This window comes from Lontra canadensis, unplaced genomic scaffold, assembly GCF_010015895.1.
Source record: "Lontra canadensis isolate GAN:19392208 unplaced genomic scaffold, GSC_riverotter_1.0 scaffold24, whole genome shotgun sequence".
Taxonomy (NCBI): domain Eukaryota; kingdom Metazoa; phylum Chordata; class Mammalia; order Carnivora; family Mustelidae; genus Lontra; species Lontra canadensis.
Genome location: NW_022631018.1, coordinates 15,112,131 through 15,129,007, shown reverse-complemented (window position 1 = coordinate 15,129,007; position 16,877 = coordinate 15,112,131). Strand labels below are relative to the sequence as shown.

Below are 16,877 nucleotides of genomic sequence, written 5' to 3'. Positions count from 1 at the left end.
AGGCGATAGCTCATTATAGTTTTGCATTGTAGATTTGATGTGTATTTCCCTGATGATCAGTGATGTTGAGCATCTTTTCATGTGTCTGTTGGCCATCTGTATGTGTTCTTTAGAAAAATGCCTAATTGTGTGTTCTGCCCATTTTTAATTAGAATATTTGTTGTTGTTGTTGTTGTTTTTCTTAAAGATTTTATTTATTTGAGAGAGAAAGAGCATGAATTCGGGGAGGGGGCGGGGAAGAGGAGACCTGAGCCAGGGGCCCAATCCAGGGCTCGATCCCAGGGCCCTGGGATCATGACCTGAGCCAAAGGCAGATGCTTAACGGACTGAGCCACCCAGGTACCCCTGGATTATTGTTTTTTGAGTATAGGATTTTTTTAAGTTCCTTATATATTTTGGTTACTAACCCTTTATCAGATATGTCATTTGCAAATATCTTTTCCTATTCCATATTAGTTCTATTGATTGTTTCTCTCACTGTGCAGAAGCTTTTTATTTTGATGTCATCCCAGCATTTATTTTTGCTTTCGTTTCTCTTGCCTCAAAAAACATATTAGATAGAATTTGCTACAACTGATGTGAAAGAGGTTACTGCCTGTGTTCTCCTCTAGGAATTTTATGGTTTCAGGCCTCACATTTAGTTAATCCCTTTTTAACTTATTTTTGTGTTTGATGTAAGAAAGTGGTCCAGTTCCATTCTTTTGCATGTTTCCAGTTTTCCCAACACCATTTGCTGAGGATACTGTCTTTTTCCCACTGTATCTTCTTTCCTGCTTTAAGATTAATTGACCATATACTTGTGGATTCAATTCTGGGTTTTCTGTTCTGTTTTAGTGATCTATGTGTCTATTTTTGTGCTAGTATCATACCATTTTGAGCATTACGGCTTTGTAATATAACTTAAAGTCTGGAATTTTAATGCCTCTGGCTTGCTTTTCTTTTTCAAGGATGTTTTGGCTATTTGGGGTCTTTTATGGTTCCATACAAATTATAGGATCATTTGTTCTAGCTCTGTGAAAAGTGCTGTTGGTATTTTGATAGGGATTGCATTAAATGTGTAGATTGCTTTGGATAGCATAGACATTTTGACAATATTCTTCTAATCCGTGGACATGAAATGTCTTTCCATGAAATGTCACCTTCAATTTCTTTCATCAGTGTTTTATAGTTTTCAGAGTACAGGTTTTTCACCTCTTTCATTAGGTTTAGTCCTGGTATCTTACTGTTTTTGGTGCAATTGTAAATGGGATAGATTCATTAATTTCTCTTTCTGCTGCTTCATTATTGGTGTATAGAAATGTAACAAATTTCTCTATGTTGATTTTGTATCCTGTGACCTTACTGAATTCGTGTATGAGTTCTAGCAGTTTTTTGGTCAGGTTTTCCATATGGAGTATCATGTCATCTGCAAATTGTGAAAATTTTACTTCTTCCTTGCCAGTTGGGATGTTCTTTTTTTCTTTTTATTGTCTGATTGCTGTGGCTAGGACTTCTAGTAGTGTGTTGCAGAAGTGGCAAAATTGGACATTCCTGTCTTGTTCTGGACCATAGAGGAAACGGTCTCAGTCTTTCCCCATTGACGATATTAGCTGTGGGTTTTTGATATATGGACTTTATTATGTTAAGTCATAACCTACTTTGTTGAGTGTTTTTGTCATGAATGGATGTTGTATTTTATCAAATGCTTTTTCCACATCTACTGAAATGATCATATGGTTCTTACCCTTTCTTGTATTAATGTGGTGTATCATGTTGACTGATTTGCAAATTTGAACCACTCTTGCAAACCTGGAATAAATCCCACTTTATTGTGGTGAATGATTTTTTTAATGTATTGTTGGATCCAGTTTGGAAGTATATTATTGAGAATTTTTGCATCTGTGTTTATCAGGGATATTGGCCTATAGTTCTCTTTTCTGGTGGTGTCTTTATCTGGTTTTGGCATCAGGGTAATGCCGGCCGTATAGGGTGAATTTGGAAGTTTTCCATCCTTTTCTATTTTTCGAGAATAGTTCGTAGGTATTAACTCTTCTTTAAATGTTTGGTAGAGATACCTTATTAGTTTTTTTAAATTAATAGACTTTATTTTTTAGATCAGTTTTAGGTTTACAGAAACATTGAGTGGAAAGCACCTTGAGTACCCATGTACTTCCCCTTCATACCTCCTCAGCAGTTCTTGCTGTTATTAATTGCTTGTATCAACGTGGCATGTTCATTTCAGTTGATGAGCCAATATTATTACATTATTATTTGCTAAATTCTACATTTACATTAGTGCTCACTCTTTGTACATTCTGTAGCTTTTGAAAAATGTGTGATGTGTATCTATCATTACGGTGGCAAAGGGAATAGTTCCACTGCCATAAAGATCAATCTGTGCTCCATTTCCTCATCTCTCCTTCCATCTCTTCGAGAGATCTCTCCATCTCTCCAAATCCCGGCAACCACTGAGCTCTTTACTGTCTCCACAGTTTTGCTTTTTCAGATTGTCATGTAGTTGGAATCACATGACTTCGTAATAGGCATTGAAGTTTCCTTCATGTCTTTTTATGGCCCAATAGCCTTTTTTTAATCACTGGATAAAATTCTATTGTATGGATATAACATAGTTTGTTTATCCATTCATTCTTTGAAGGACATCTTGCTTGCTTCCAAGTTTTGGCAACTAGGAACAACACTGCTATAAATATTCATGTGCAGGTTTTTTGTGGATATAAATTTTTAACTCATTTGAGTAAATACCAAGAAGCTCAGTTGCTGGGTCACATGATAACAGTATTTTTAGTTTTGTTTTTTTTTTTTAAAGATTTTATTTATTTATTTGACAGAGAGAGATCACAAGCAGACAGAGAGGCAGGCAGAGAGGCAGGCAGAAAGAGAGGAGGAAGCAGGCTCCCCGCTGAGCAGAGAGCCCGATGCGGGGCTCGATCCCAGGACCCTGGGATCATGACCCGAGCCGAAGGCAGCAGCTTAACCCACTGAGCCACCCAGGCGCCCCAGTATTTTCAGTTTTGTAAGAAGCTGTCAGACTGTCTTCCAAAGTACCATTTTGCTTTTTCACCAGCGGTGAATGAGAATTCTTGGTGCTCCACATCCTTGCCAGCATTTGGTGTCGTTAGTAATGTACTAAAGGTGTGTTTTAATGTAAATTCCCTGATGACATATAATATTGGACATTATTTTCCTGTACTTATTTTCCATTTATATACTTTCTTTTTTTAAATTGAGTTGTTTATTTTCTTATTATTGAGTTCTTAGAGTTCCTTATATATTTTGGATACCAGTCATTTATCAGCTATGTCTTTTGCAATTTTTTCCTCCTAGTGTGTGACTAGCCTTTGATTCTCTTAACAGTGCCTTTTATAGAGCAGAAGGTTTTGATTTCAGTAACATCCAACTTACCAATTTTTTCTTTCATAAATTTTGCTTTTGGTATTCTATCTAAAAATCATTGCTGAACCCAAGGTGATTAGTATTTTCCCCATTCTTCCATAACTTTGTGTTTTACATTTAGATCTGTGCTCCATTATGAGTTAATTTTTGTGTAAGGTGTAAGATCATTGTTTACATTTTTTTTTCTTTCTCTTCTTTTTTTTTTTTTTCCTGCATGTGGATATCCAGTTGTTGCAGCACCATTTGTTGAAAAGATTGTTTCCATTGGATTGCCTTTGCTTCTTTATAAAGATCAGTTGGATGTATTTGTTTGAATCTACTTTGGGGCTCACTTTTCTATGCCACTGATCTGTTGGTCTGTTCTTTTGCATAACATGCTGTCTTGATTTATAGTAAGTCTTGAAGATGGGTAGGGTCAATCTTCTGATACTCTTCTCCTCACTATGGTATTAGCTATTTGGGTCTTTTGCCCTTTTATATGAATTAAAATCGGTAAATTTCCACAAAATAACATACTGGGATTTTGGTTGGGATTTTGTTGAATCTATAGAGCAGATTAGGAATTGGCATGTCGACAGAACTGAGTCTTCCTATGCATGTACATGGACTGTCTATCCATTTTTTTAGGCATTCCTTTATTTTTCAGAGTTTTGCAGCTTTTCTCATATAGATATAGTACACATTTTTTGAGATTTATGCCTCAGTATTTCATTTTTTTAGTGTTAATGTAACTGGTAATGTGTTCTTCGTTCAAATTCCAATTATTTATTGCTAATATATAAGAAAATAATCAACTTCTGTATATTAATCTTGTAATCTGCAACCTTGACCAGAATCACTTATTCTAGCTGGTTTTTGATTCTTTGAGATCTTCTTTATAGAGAGTCATGTCAACTTTAAACAAAACCAGATGTCTTTTTAAAAGATTATTTCTTCCTTTCCAGTATATATGGTTTTTATTTCTTTTTCATATCTTGTTGCATTAGCTAGGATTTTTAGTATGATGAATAGGAGGGATGAGAAGGGACATGCTTGCCTTGTTCTTGTTCTTTTTTTTTTTTTAAATAAAGATTTTATAAATTTGACGGAGAGAGAGAGAGATCACAAGTAGGCAGAGAGGCAGAGAGAGAGAGGGAAGCAGGCTCCCTGCTGAGCAGAGAACCTGATGTGGGGCTCGATCCCAGGACCCTGAGATCATGACCTGAGCTGAAGGCAGAGGCTTAACCCACTGAGCCATCCTGGCACCCCTCCTTGTTCTTGTTCTTAATGGGAAACTATCTATAGTCTCACCATTGAGTATGACCTCAACTGTTTGTTATTTATAGATGCTGTTTATAAATTTGAGGATGTTTTCTTCTATTTCCTGTCTGCTGAGAATTTTTGTCTTGAATGGCTACTGAAATTTGTCACTTGCTTCTTCTGTCTATTGGTATGATCATAAATGATTTTTCTAGCTTGTTGATATGATGGATCACATTAGTTCCTTTTCAAATATTGGACCAAGCTTGTATACCTAGAATAAATTCCATTTTGCCTATTGTATAATAATCTTATACATCATTGCATTTGAATTGCTGATATTTTGATGAGGATTTTTTTATCTTCATGAGATATATTATTGGTCTCTAGTTTTCCATTCCTGTAGTGTCTTCACCTGGTTTGGGTATTAGAGTACCTGAAAATGAATTAGGAAGTATTCCCTCAGATATTTTATGGAAGATGTAAAAAACTGGTATACTCTATTACTTAAATTTTTGGTATAATTTACATGTGAACTAATGGCAGACCAGGTGCTTTCTGTTTAAAGGTTATTAATAATTGATTCAATTGCTTTTATAGATGTAAGCCTTGTTCAGACTATTTCTCCTTCTGTGAGTTTTTAAAGATTGTGTCTTTCAAGGAATTGGTCTGTTTTATCGAAATTATAAAATTTATGGGCATAGAGTTATTCATGGTATTCCTTTGTTATCCTTTTAATGTCCCTGGGATCTGTCATGATGACCCTGCTTTCATTTCTGATGTTAGTAATTTGTGTCTACTCCCTTTTTTTCTCAGTTAGCCAGGCTAGAGTCTAGAGTCTTACCAGTTTTATTGATCATTTCAAAGACCCAGCTTTTGGTTTTGTTGCTTTTCTCTATTGATTTTCTTTTTCTTTTTTCTTCTTTTAAACATTTTATTTATTTATTTGACAGAGATCACAAGCAGGCAGAGAGGCAGGCAGAGAGTGGGGGGGTGACGGGGGAAGCAGGCTCCCTGCTGAGCAGAGAGCCAATGCTGGGTTTGATCCCAGGACCCTGGGATCATGACCTGAGCCAAAGGCAGAGGCTTTAATCCACTGAGCCACCCAGGCGCCCCTGTATTGATTTTTCTATTTTTAATTTCTTTGATCTCTAATTTTTCTTGTATCTTCTAATTACTTTGAATTTAATTTACTCCTCTCCGCCCCTTTTTTTTAAATTTTCCTCAGACAGAAGCTTGGATCGTTGATTTGGAATCTTTCTTCTTTTCTAATGTTTTTCACTGATTTTGTTGTATCTCACAAATCTTGATAAGTTGTATTTTCATTTTTATTTAGTTCAGAGTATTTTTAAAATTTTTCTTGAGACTTTGTCCTTGACCTGTATGTATATAGAAATGTTGTTTAATCACCAAGTATATTGGGAATGTCCCAGCCATCTTTCTGTTACTGATCTCTGGTTTGATTCTACTGTGGTCTGAGAACATACTTTTAATGATTTCTATTCTTTTTGTTTGTTAAGATGTGTTTTTAGACCCAGGATGTGGTGTGTCTTGGCGAATGTCGTGTTTTAGCTTAAGAAGAATGTGTATTCTCTTATTGGATAAAATACTCTGTAAATGCCAGTTGATGGCTGGTGCTGTTCAGTCCAACTGTGTACCTACCAATGTTTTGCCAATCTATAAGATCTGTTGGATCTGTCAACAGATCTGTTGGATCTGTCTACTGACAGAGGGGTTTTGAAATCTCCAACTGAAATAGTGGATTCATCTATTTCTTTGTACAGCTCTGTCAGTTTTTGTATCATGTATTTTGATGTTCTGTCGTTAGGCACTTACACATTAAGGATTGTTGTGTGCCAGGAGGATTGACCCCTTTATCATTATGGGATGCTTCTTTTTACCCCTTATATTTTCCTTTGGTATGAAGTCTGCTTTATCTGAAATTAATATAGCTACACCAGCTTTCTTTTGATTTATGTTAGCATGGTACGCCTCTATCCATTTACCTTTCATTTATCTGTGTCTTTATATTTAAAGTGGGCTTCTTATAGATGACATATACTTGTGTCTTTCTTTCTCTTTCTTTCTTCAGTCTTCTACTCTTTTTCTGCCATCTCTGGCTCTAAGCGATCCTGTTATATGATTGGAACTTTTCTCCTGTCTGAGCATAGCAGGTGAACTTTTTTTTTTTTTTTTTTTTTTTACTTTTGTAAGTGATTGTCCTTGAGTTTGCAATTACCTTGATCAATAATCTAAGTCTGCTTTCAAATAGCTCTGTACCACCACATGGGTAGGGAGAGTTCCTTGTAAGAGAGTTTCCAGTCCCTCCCTCCTGTTCTCTATAATGTTTCTGTCATTCATTTCAGTTATTCATAAGCTGTACTCACTACGTATAGTGCTGCTACTGTGATGCTGAACATATATGTTAGATCAGTTAAGATTTAAAAAAACAAAGTATTTTGTTTTATCCCCATATATTCCTTTTCTAATGCTCTTACTTTTTTGTGTACATCTGTGCTTATTTATAACCTGTATCATTTTCCTCCTTTCTGAAGAACATGTAACATTTCTTGCAAGGCAGATCTCACTGATTTCCTCAATTTTTGTTAATCTGAGAAAGTCTTTATTTTCCCCTTACCTTTGAAGGTTAATTTGTCTTAATATAGAATTCTAGGTTGGTGAGTTTTTTCCTCTTGATACTTTAAATATTTCATTCCATTGTCTTGTTTTGTGCAGGGTTTCTAAAGAAAACCCTGATTTCTGATTGTCTTTGATTTTCTGCAGTTTGACTATGATTTAGGTATAGATTTTTTGGTTTATTTTATAGTGCTTGGTGTTCTCTGGGCTTCCTGGGTCTGTGGTTTGGTGGTTATGATTTTGGAAAATTCTCAGTCCTTATTGCTTCAAATATTCCTTCTTGTCCTTTCTCTTTTTGTCACCTTTTATAATTGTCCCACATTTCTTAGATATTCTGTTCTTTTTCATTCTTTTTTCTCCTTGCCTTTTAGTTTGGGAAATTTCTATTGGCAGTTCTTTAAGTCCCTGATTCTGTTCCTGGTTGTGTCAGTCTATTCATGAGCCCATCAAAGGCATGCATCATTTTTATTATGGTGCTTTTCATTTCCAGCACTTTGAATCTTTCTTAAAGTTTCCATTTCTGCTTATATTTCCTGTTGGCCCTTTCATGCGGTCCACTTTTTCCATTAGATGTTTTAACATATTAATTATAATTACTTTAAACTCACAATCTGATAATGCTAGCATTGCTGCCATATTCAAGTCTGGTTCTGTGCTTGCTTTGTCTCTTTAAACTGTGCTTTAAGTCTTTTAGTGTGCTTTCTAATTTTTTGCTGAATGCTGGCCACGAGGTGGTGGGTAAAAGAAACTGTTTAGTGTGCGATACTATGTTTACTGTGGTAGGACTTAGGCTATGTTTACTGTTTGGTGTTACTGCAGTTGTCAGAGGCTAAATTTCCTTTAGTGCCTGCTTTATGTCTCTCCGGTGGTGGGTGTGGGAGTAGGGGAAGCATTTTATAGTCCTATGACTAGGTCTCAGTCTTTTAGGGAGCCTGTGCCGGTTAACTTTGACCTTCACAATTGCTTCTCAGTCACCCTGTCACGGAAAGTGAGGTGGGAAGGCTGCAGGGAGCTGGAATTGGGTATTTCCCTTCCTTTCCCTTCCTGAAGGCAGAGCAGCTACATTGTGAAAAACCCCAGCTATTTAGGCTCTGGTAAAATATTTTCTCTTGAGGCAGGCCTTTTTAAGAACAGAAATGCTTTGGGCATTTTTAAATGCCCAAAGAGGAAATGCCCAAGAGGAAGCTTGAAGGGATTTTTCTCTAGTCTTTGCTGTAAGAACCTGGTAGTATCCCTAGAGATAAAACTCACAGAAGTGTAGGAATCCCCTTAAGATGGTCCTTCTGGAGTATTTAACCCTCAAACTTGTCAACACTGAGCTTCCAATTACATTTTACCTTTTCCTTGCCAGCACTAGTTCCCCAGCTGCTCAGGTAGGTTGTGATTCTCAGGAACACCTTCCTGTCTCTCCAGTTTGTGGGATGGCACTTTTCCCTGTGACCTCAGTTCTCTTACGGATTTAAGAAGAGTGGCTGTGGGACACCTGGGTGGCTTAGTCGGTTAAGCCACTGCCTTCGGCTGAGGTCATGATCCCAGGGTCCAGGGTCCTACGTGGGGCTCCTTGCTCAGTGGGGAGCCTGCTTCTCTCTCTGCCTCTGCCTGCCACTCTGCCTGTTTGTGCTACTCTCTCTCTCTCTCTGACAAATAAATAAATAAATAAATAAAATCTTTAAAAAAAAAAAAAAAACAAAAAAAGAAGGGTGGTTTATTTTTTGGTGTGTTCAGCTTTTCTCTTGCGAATGATGTCTTCCAAGGTCATTAGATTCCACTGCCAAAATTGGAAGCCTGCGATATTTTTTTTTAAATAAAGCTTTCAATTATAGACTTGAGTTTTGGCTTTTTTCTGGATAAAATGATTGAAATGGAACTTGCATATATTGCTTAATCGTTTTTCATTACACTGGTAATGAAGTATTGTGCCATTAATGTATTGATTTTTTTTTTTACCTTTTTTCAGAGAGTAAGATGCCGTTCAATAGCTATTCTAATTGTTATGTATTATAATCCCTTATCTGATGCTTGCAAAGCCAGGACAGCACTCTTTTAGAACTCTCCACCAAACTGTCTCAGTCATAATTTCCTTCCATCTGGCTACCAGTTGTGGATAAATACTCTGTTTCCATGCCTATCTCAGAGTCCTCTGTTGTCCCTTTAACCCTCTCTCTGTTAGGTTCATCAAGTTGTTGGCATTTGAGCAGGAGTAATAATATATCTCACTTTATTGTTTAAAAGTCTATGTTATTCGGGGTGCCTGGGTGGCTCAGTGGGTTGGTCCTCTGCCTTCGGCTCTGGTCATGATCCCAGGACCCTGGGACCATGACCTGAGCTGAAGGCAGAGGCTTAACCCACTGAGCCACCCAGGCGCCCCAAGTCTACCTTATTCTTAAAAGTCTTTTAGATAACCCCTTTAATTAAGTCTTTCCAGTAGCCTACCAAAAAAACTGTCATAACCACACATTTCTGTGATATGGCCATTAGCAGACTTTTTACTATATTCCCCAGTCTTCTTTTTGTTTGTTAGCTCATGTTTGAGTTGCTTTATTTGTCTAACTGTAATTACAATATTTCAGAAAGTGGATGGAGAGTGAGTTTCCCGAGCTTTGTATCATGTTGGATCACGTAGTAATCAGCGATTAACACTGCTTCAAAATGCTTAATGTAGTTGGTATTTTTGTTTCCGCTTTTACAGGAGGAACTCTCTGGAATGAAAAATAGGGTTCAAGTAGTTGTGCTTGAAAATGAAAGGCTCCAACAAGAGCTGAAATCTCAGAGACAACAGGAAGCAATGAGGGAACAAACACTTCTGGATGCATCTGTGAGCACTTTTTTTCAAACCATAAATTATATTTTAGTTTGAATGTTCCGTCCCACTCTCTCCCCCAGCCTTCCAAACTGCTGAAATTCTTGACTTGACATTTGGCAAATGTACTGTGCTGTGACTCACTTGGGGCCTCAGAAGTTAAATTCACATGGTGGAGTGACCCCTCAGATGCAGGGACGCAGGGACGTCGAGTATCTGTGCTGATTTCCTCTCGGAGCACACCTGCTGCGCACGTTTTGCCTGTACGGAAAGAGCAAGTCCAAAGCAGGAAACAGATCATGTAAGGAAGGACTTGGTTAAATCCAGAAACTTTGTAACTGTAGCTTAGATTTCTGTTGTAGGTCTCGAAATTTTCCTTACCCTCTGCATCCTAATAAGTCTAATTGGCAGCATGGGGGAGAGAAGGCGGGCCCAGGTCCCGGGATCAGCATGTTCGTTTCCCGTCGTCCCTGACAAGCTGGGTGTTTCACGAGTAATGTTATGCGGCTTTCAAATGTGACTTTACCTCTTGTGTCCTCTGATTATTGGCAGTTTGAGAAGATTCACCTATATTAGCTGTTCTTAATCTTTTTTTAAAAAAGATTTTATTTATTTACTTGATAGAGATCTCAAGTAGGCAGAGAGGCAGGCAGAGAGAGAGAGAAGGAAGCAGGCTCCCTGCTGAGCAGAGACCCCCCTCCCCCGCCCCCCGATGCAGGGCTTGATCCCAGGACCCTGAGACCATGACCTGAGCCCAGGGCAGAGGCTTTAACCCACTGAGCCACCCAGGTGCCCTAGCTGTTCTTAATCTTTTTTTTTTTTTTTTTTTTTTTTTTTTTTGACAAACAGAAAGAAATCACAAGTAGGCAGAGAGAAAGTCGGGGAAGCAGGCTCCCCGCTGAGCAGAGAGCCCGATGTGGGGCTTGATCCCAGGACTCTGGGATCATGACCTGAGCCAAAGGCAGGGGCTTAACCCACTAAGCCACCCAGGCGCCCCTGTTCTTAATCTTTAATATGAGTAACAATCACTTGGGATACTTGCTGGCCATACAATTCCTGAGCTCTCCTCCCCTGAGAGTCTGATTCATTGAGGTTGAGTTCTTGGGTTGAGTTCTTGAGTTAAAAACATGAATTTTTAACAAGTTGCCTAAAAGATTCTAGTATGACTGCACCACATTTTTTTTAATCCACGTGCCACATTTTGAAGAACAGTGGAGTCAGTGATGTCCATAACTGTACGACACAAAATTCTTGGGATGACATTTAAGTAGTGTTTAAATTTAGTATCTCCTTGTGACTGGTCAGAGATACTATTGCCTTAAAAATGTTATTTACTCTTTTGCTATAGGACACTGTTAATCATAGCTTGTTTTGCCTTTTGAAACAAACTCAGTGTTCCATGAGGAAGTGTTAATACTTGCCTCCTGTGGCTTTACTTTATAATGGGTTTGGTGACTTTGACCTGGTTGTCATTGGTAAATCAGTTGTCTCCATGTTTTACCTAGATGTTCTCTAATTTTTTATTTTGAAGTGTTTTTTCATTGACCTGACCTATGTCTCATTTGTAATCCTTGAGTTCTCTGTTAGAATTTCCTATTTAGAAGTAGCTGATTGTGTTAAATCTGAATGGCAAATTGGGCTTCTCTGTATTTCAGTTGATTTTTCTGCACTATATTTCAGTTTGTGTCCAGCTTCTCTCCCTTCACCAGAAGAGTGTTTTCTGAATATTTATATTATTATTTATTATCAATGTTAGAACTTAAAAATTCCATGTTAGTTGCTTATTATTTTAATGTCAGTTTGAAGACGATAGAGCCATATAAAAAGTACTTGGAAGTAGCTCGTTTTAAAAATATATTCTTTTGCTTTTCTTCCAAATATGCAGTCACTTAGCAAACAGTGACTCGATTATTCATAGATGTTGGTATTTGTACAATGACAAAGAAGTGGAAGAAGGGGAAGTTCAGTGAGAAAGGAAATTAGGCAGATAAGTGAACCAGAGGGCGGGAGAAGTGAGTAACGCAGAAGGGGAAGGAAGCAACGTACAAGCACACATGCTTTGCCTTAGGAACAAAGGAAACTTGAAGAAATTTACAGCCATAGTTATGGAAAAAACAAAGTTGTAGAGTGTTTCTTCTTTTTTTTTTCTTTTTTAAAAAATTCACATGAACTAAAACATAATGCAAACAATCAAAATGATTGTTGCACGTGGGTTAGGAGATCTCCATATCTATTTTAATGTTGGTCTAATGTGTTATTTTGTTGTTATGGAATTACTACTGTTGTTTTTTGCTTGTGTAGGTGAATTGAGGCATTTCAGCAACGTATGCTTGGTATACCCTGTTCAGAATTTTAACGTAAATGAAACTTTTTAGAATATCTTAAATATAAACACATCAAGAGGCATTATCTTTTTTCTTTTTTTTCTTTTTTTTCTTTTTTTTTTTTTTTGCTGAACTCTATTTTACTGAGCCTATTACCATGCTGATGGTAGATCTTGCCAAAGCTGTTGGTGGATTTGAGTATAGATTTTCAGTATTTCTTAATGCCTTCTTTTGAAAAATAATTAAAATAGTTAGATAGTCATGATTAATACTTATTGATGACTACATGTTATGATGTGGCAGCTACTCTGTCAAGCACTTTATTTATATTCGATTATTTCAGGTTTATAGCAGCAAAGGAAGGCAGGTGTTATTCTCTTTTCAGGTGAGTAAATTAAGGTACAGCGTGGTTAAGTAAACAGAGCAAGACTGCTAATGCCACAGAGCTAGAAAATGGCAAAGCTAGGATTCGAACATGGGGCTGTCTGACTCCCACATCCATCTGTCTAGCCTTGAGTTATACTGTCTTTCTGCATAAGTTAGGAATAGCTTGTCACTATTGAACCAAACTACCTTTGTTTGCCATGGGATAGAAGATTATCCCCAGAAGAGGGGAATGTCCTCTTTATCGTTCCTGAATTTTAGCCTTGGACTTGGATGGTAGCCTACATGATGTTTAGCACTTAGCCTACTTTATGACCCAGTGGTTGAAGAAACAAACAGGTTATTTTTTAAAAACTACCACCATTTCCATCTTCATTTTTTATCATTCCATGAAATTTCTCTTCATGGAGAGCTTTTCTCCTGAGTTCAAACAATTATAATAATATTAAATATGCTATTTATTAGAAATTTGGAGGGTACCTGGTTGGCATAGTCTGTTGAATGTCCAGCTCTTGGATTCAGCTCAGATCATGACCTCTGGGTTGTGGGATTGAGCCCCAAGTTGGGCTTTGTGCTCTATATGGAGTCTGCTTGTGACTCACTTTGCCCCCTCCCTGCCCTCAGATAAATTAATCTTTAAAAAGGAAGGAAGAAAGAAAGAAAGAGAGAGAAAGAAAGAAATTTTGGCATGTGTACTCATTCAAAGATCTAGGAGGTTTATTTATTTATTTATTTTAAGATTTTATCTATTTATTTGACAGATGGAGATCACAAGTAGGCAGAGAGGCAGGCAGAGAGAGAGGAGGAAGCAGGCTCCCCGCCGAGCAGAGAGCCCGACGTGGGGCTCGATCCCAGGACCTTGGGATCATGAGCCGAGTCGAAGGCATAGGCTTTAACCCACAGAGCCACCCAGGTGCCCCTCTAGGAGATTTTTTTAAAAGCAGAACATTTCCGAGTCATTTCTTTCCCTGTCTACTTTCATCCCCTCACTACCATCACTCCCCTCAATTAAGAAATCAGGTTTTCAGTGATCTCCAGGGATGTAAATGTAATTAGATTTTTTAAATTTTGGTCAAATACCATTCACATTCTTAAATGTTATCTGTGAAAGGACGTGCCAATTAGACTATCAGTTCTTTTCAAAGAATGGCATTATTTTATATCATAAGTCAGTGATCTGTGGTGTACGTACTTTTTCCAATTTCATTACAGGAAATTAGTGCTCCTGTTCTTCATAATTCTCTAAGGCAACTTTGAATGCACTCAGATCTTGAGCAATTTGTCCTTACCTACAAAATCAAGTTCAAACTTGTTATACCATGTTTTCTAGACCCTTATTTGACTCTCTAGCTTAACATTTTTATATCCTTTGTTTTGTGCTTCAATATTTAGTAATTCTGAGTTGCGTGAATCTCCTGTAGGCACCAGACTTTTTCACACGTCTGTGACTTTCCCTGTAATGTTTTCTTTCTGGCATGCTCTTCTCATCTAGCTCACTCTTTCTTATCCAAGATACCACACCAGTGTCAACACGTCCCCAGAAAACCTTCCTTGAATCTCTGGTTGTTCTTAGTGCCCCTGCTTTCTTTTTGCATAGTTCCCTGTGCACATCTCTGGCCTAGCACTTACCTTATTAAATTGAAATTATCTGCTTAGGTGTTTGTCTTGAGGATAAGATTGGTCTTGCTCATTTTGACCCTCCAAACTCTTAGCACAGTGCCTAAACATAGGAAGTATCATACACAAATATTTGCATTAAACTGAACTTCCAGAAGAATATGGAATAGGCCGTCAGAATACTACTTGGGATGAATGAGTTTAGCTCATTCTGGTATGATATGACACTGCAGTATAGTTCTGTGTTTGGGACCTGTCCTCTCTTGTGAGTACTACAATATCCTTTGGTCCTTAGCAAGAGTTCAGTGATTGTTTGTTGAATGATATTATTAATATTTCAGTCCTTGTACACGCAAATTACCCAGATCTTTGGGCTGCATAGTTCACTGAATGTTGAGAGGGTCCCTTCCGGAGGTACAGACACAAGGGGTACATATCAGATGTGGTCTATAGGCATGTTTGGTTTGTTTGACAAACTATGAACCAGTATTTAACAGTGTTTCAAATGAAAAACCAGATATCTGGCTTATCTTTTAAAAAATCAGAAGGTTTTTTTTTTATAATCTGAGTTTGCATTCACTCATGGCAAAAGTTGCCTGGAACTGAGTCGTGGCTGCAAGTTCTGGATCATTTGTCATGTCCCTATCCCTCCTTTGTGAGTCCCTGACATGCAGGCTAGGTGTCAGTGCCGTTTATCTCCATGCACTATTTTTCTTATTGAAGATAAACATTTTTCTGAAACAGCAGGAGAGCATAGTGGTTTGGGGCATGTACTGGGGAACTAGATTGCCAAGGTTCGCATCCTGGCTCTGCTGCTTATTAGCTACTTCCTACCTCTGTGACTCTTACAAGTTACTCAGTGTGACTCAGTTTCCTCTTTTAAAAGATTATTTATTTTAGAGAGCGAGAAGAATGCATGAAAGAGTAATGTGGGGGGTGGGCAGCGGGAGAGGGAGGGGAATCTCAAACAGACTCCCCACTGAGCCTGAAGCCCAAAAGGGAAAGGTGGAAAATGAAACCAAGAGAGGGCTGTGTGTTTTAAGAATGTATGTCTTCCAGAGAAGTAAGAGAGGAGTTCATTTGCTGAAACACTGGCAGGCAGCCCTCTTTGCTCATTTACGTTATTGCCTGTGCCCGTAGGAATCTGACTTTGTAACACTTGCGGAATATGACCCTAGTAGCCTGAAAACGTAAAATCATTTTGACGTGTAGCTTGGAAGCATCCGCTCTTGAATTCGTTCCATCACAGATGAGAATCAGTGAGCATTTGTGAAACATGTGTGTTGACTTAAAGCTAAATGCCGATTGTAATTATTCCTACATTTTATTTTAGGGAAACCTGCAGAATTCTTGGGTTACAACAGGTGACGGCTCTGGGATGAATGAAGGTGCCAAGAGACGATTCTCCCAGGGCAATGCAGATGCAGTCAAAGGTCCATCGGCTGGTGAGGCTGAGAAATGGAAGCTAGAACTGGTGAGAATCTGGCTGCTTTTCTCTTATGCATCTACTTTTTTGTACTTTTTCTATTGTGGAAAATACACATGCCATTAAATTTAGCGTTTTTGCCCTTTTAAAATTTACAGTATGTTTATTTTTTTGTGTCTGGCTTTTTTTGTTCAACCTTCCATTTGTTAGATTTTTACCCATTATTGCATATGGCAGAACTTTGTTCTTTTTCACTGGTGTGTATACTGTATATATACACTACAATTCATTTATCCTTTCTACCATTGATGGATTTTTGTGTCGTGTCCTGTTTGGGGCTATTGTGAATATTGCTGCTATGGACATTCTTTCAGATGTCTGTTGGTGTGCATGACACACATTTACGTTGGGTGTGTACCTCAGAGAGGAATTGTCAGTCTTGGGATATGTGTATGTTCAGATTGAGTGGTTAGGGTGAGCTTTTCGGGTGGTTTTTATCAGCTTACACTTGTACAGCAGTACAGGAGTGATGCCATTGGTCCATATTCCCGCTGAAATATTTTATTGTCCGTTTTTCTGGTGGGCTTATAGTGCGGTCTCATTGTGATTGTCATTTGCATTTCTCTGATTACTCCTGAGATTGAATCTCTTTTCATATATTTATCAGTGTCCTACTATGTGTTCAAACATCCTACCCATTATTTTGAGTTATTTGACTTTTTTTTTTTTAACTTCTTTTTGTATTCTGGAAATAAGCCCTTTGTTGATTGTATCTTTGATAAATATATTTTCCTCACTCTGTGGCTTGCCTTGTAATTGTCCTGATAGTTTTCTTTCTTTCTCTCTTTTTTCATTCTTCATGACTAAAATTTCTTAAATTTTTTTTTAAGATTTTATTTATTTGACAGAAAGAGACACAGCAAGAGAGGGAACACAGGCGGGGGAGTGGGAGAGGGAGAAGCAGGCTTCCCACTGAGCATGGAGCCCAACGTGGGTCTTGCTCCCAGGACCCTGGGATCATGACCCGAGCTGAAGGCAGACACTCAATGACTGAGCC

The 16,877-nt window shown here is 38.0% G+C and overlaps 1 protein-coding gene across 6 annotated transcripts in view; it reads left to right on the top strand.

Moving 5' to 3' along the window:
• The window catches only part of SDCCAG8 (SHH signaling and ciliogenesis regulator SDCCAG8), a 229,618-nt gene that overhangs the window by 23,031 nt on the left and 189,710 nt on the right, over positions 1-16,877 (top strand). For all 6 annotated transcript variants that reach the window (XM_032862916.1, XM_032862914.1, XM_032862913.1 and 3 more), the window contains exons 5-6: positions 9,959-10,084; positions 15,728-15,868. In XM_032862916.1, coding sequence (XP_032718807.1) covers positions 9,959-10,084; positions 15,728-15,868 — 267 coding nt within the window. The remainder of the gene's footprint in view (positions 1-9,958; positions 10,085-15,727; positions 15,869-16,877) is intronic.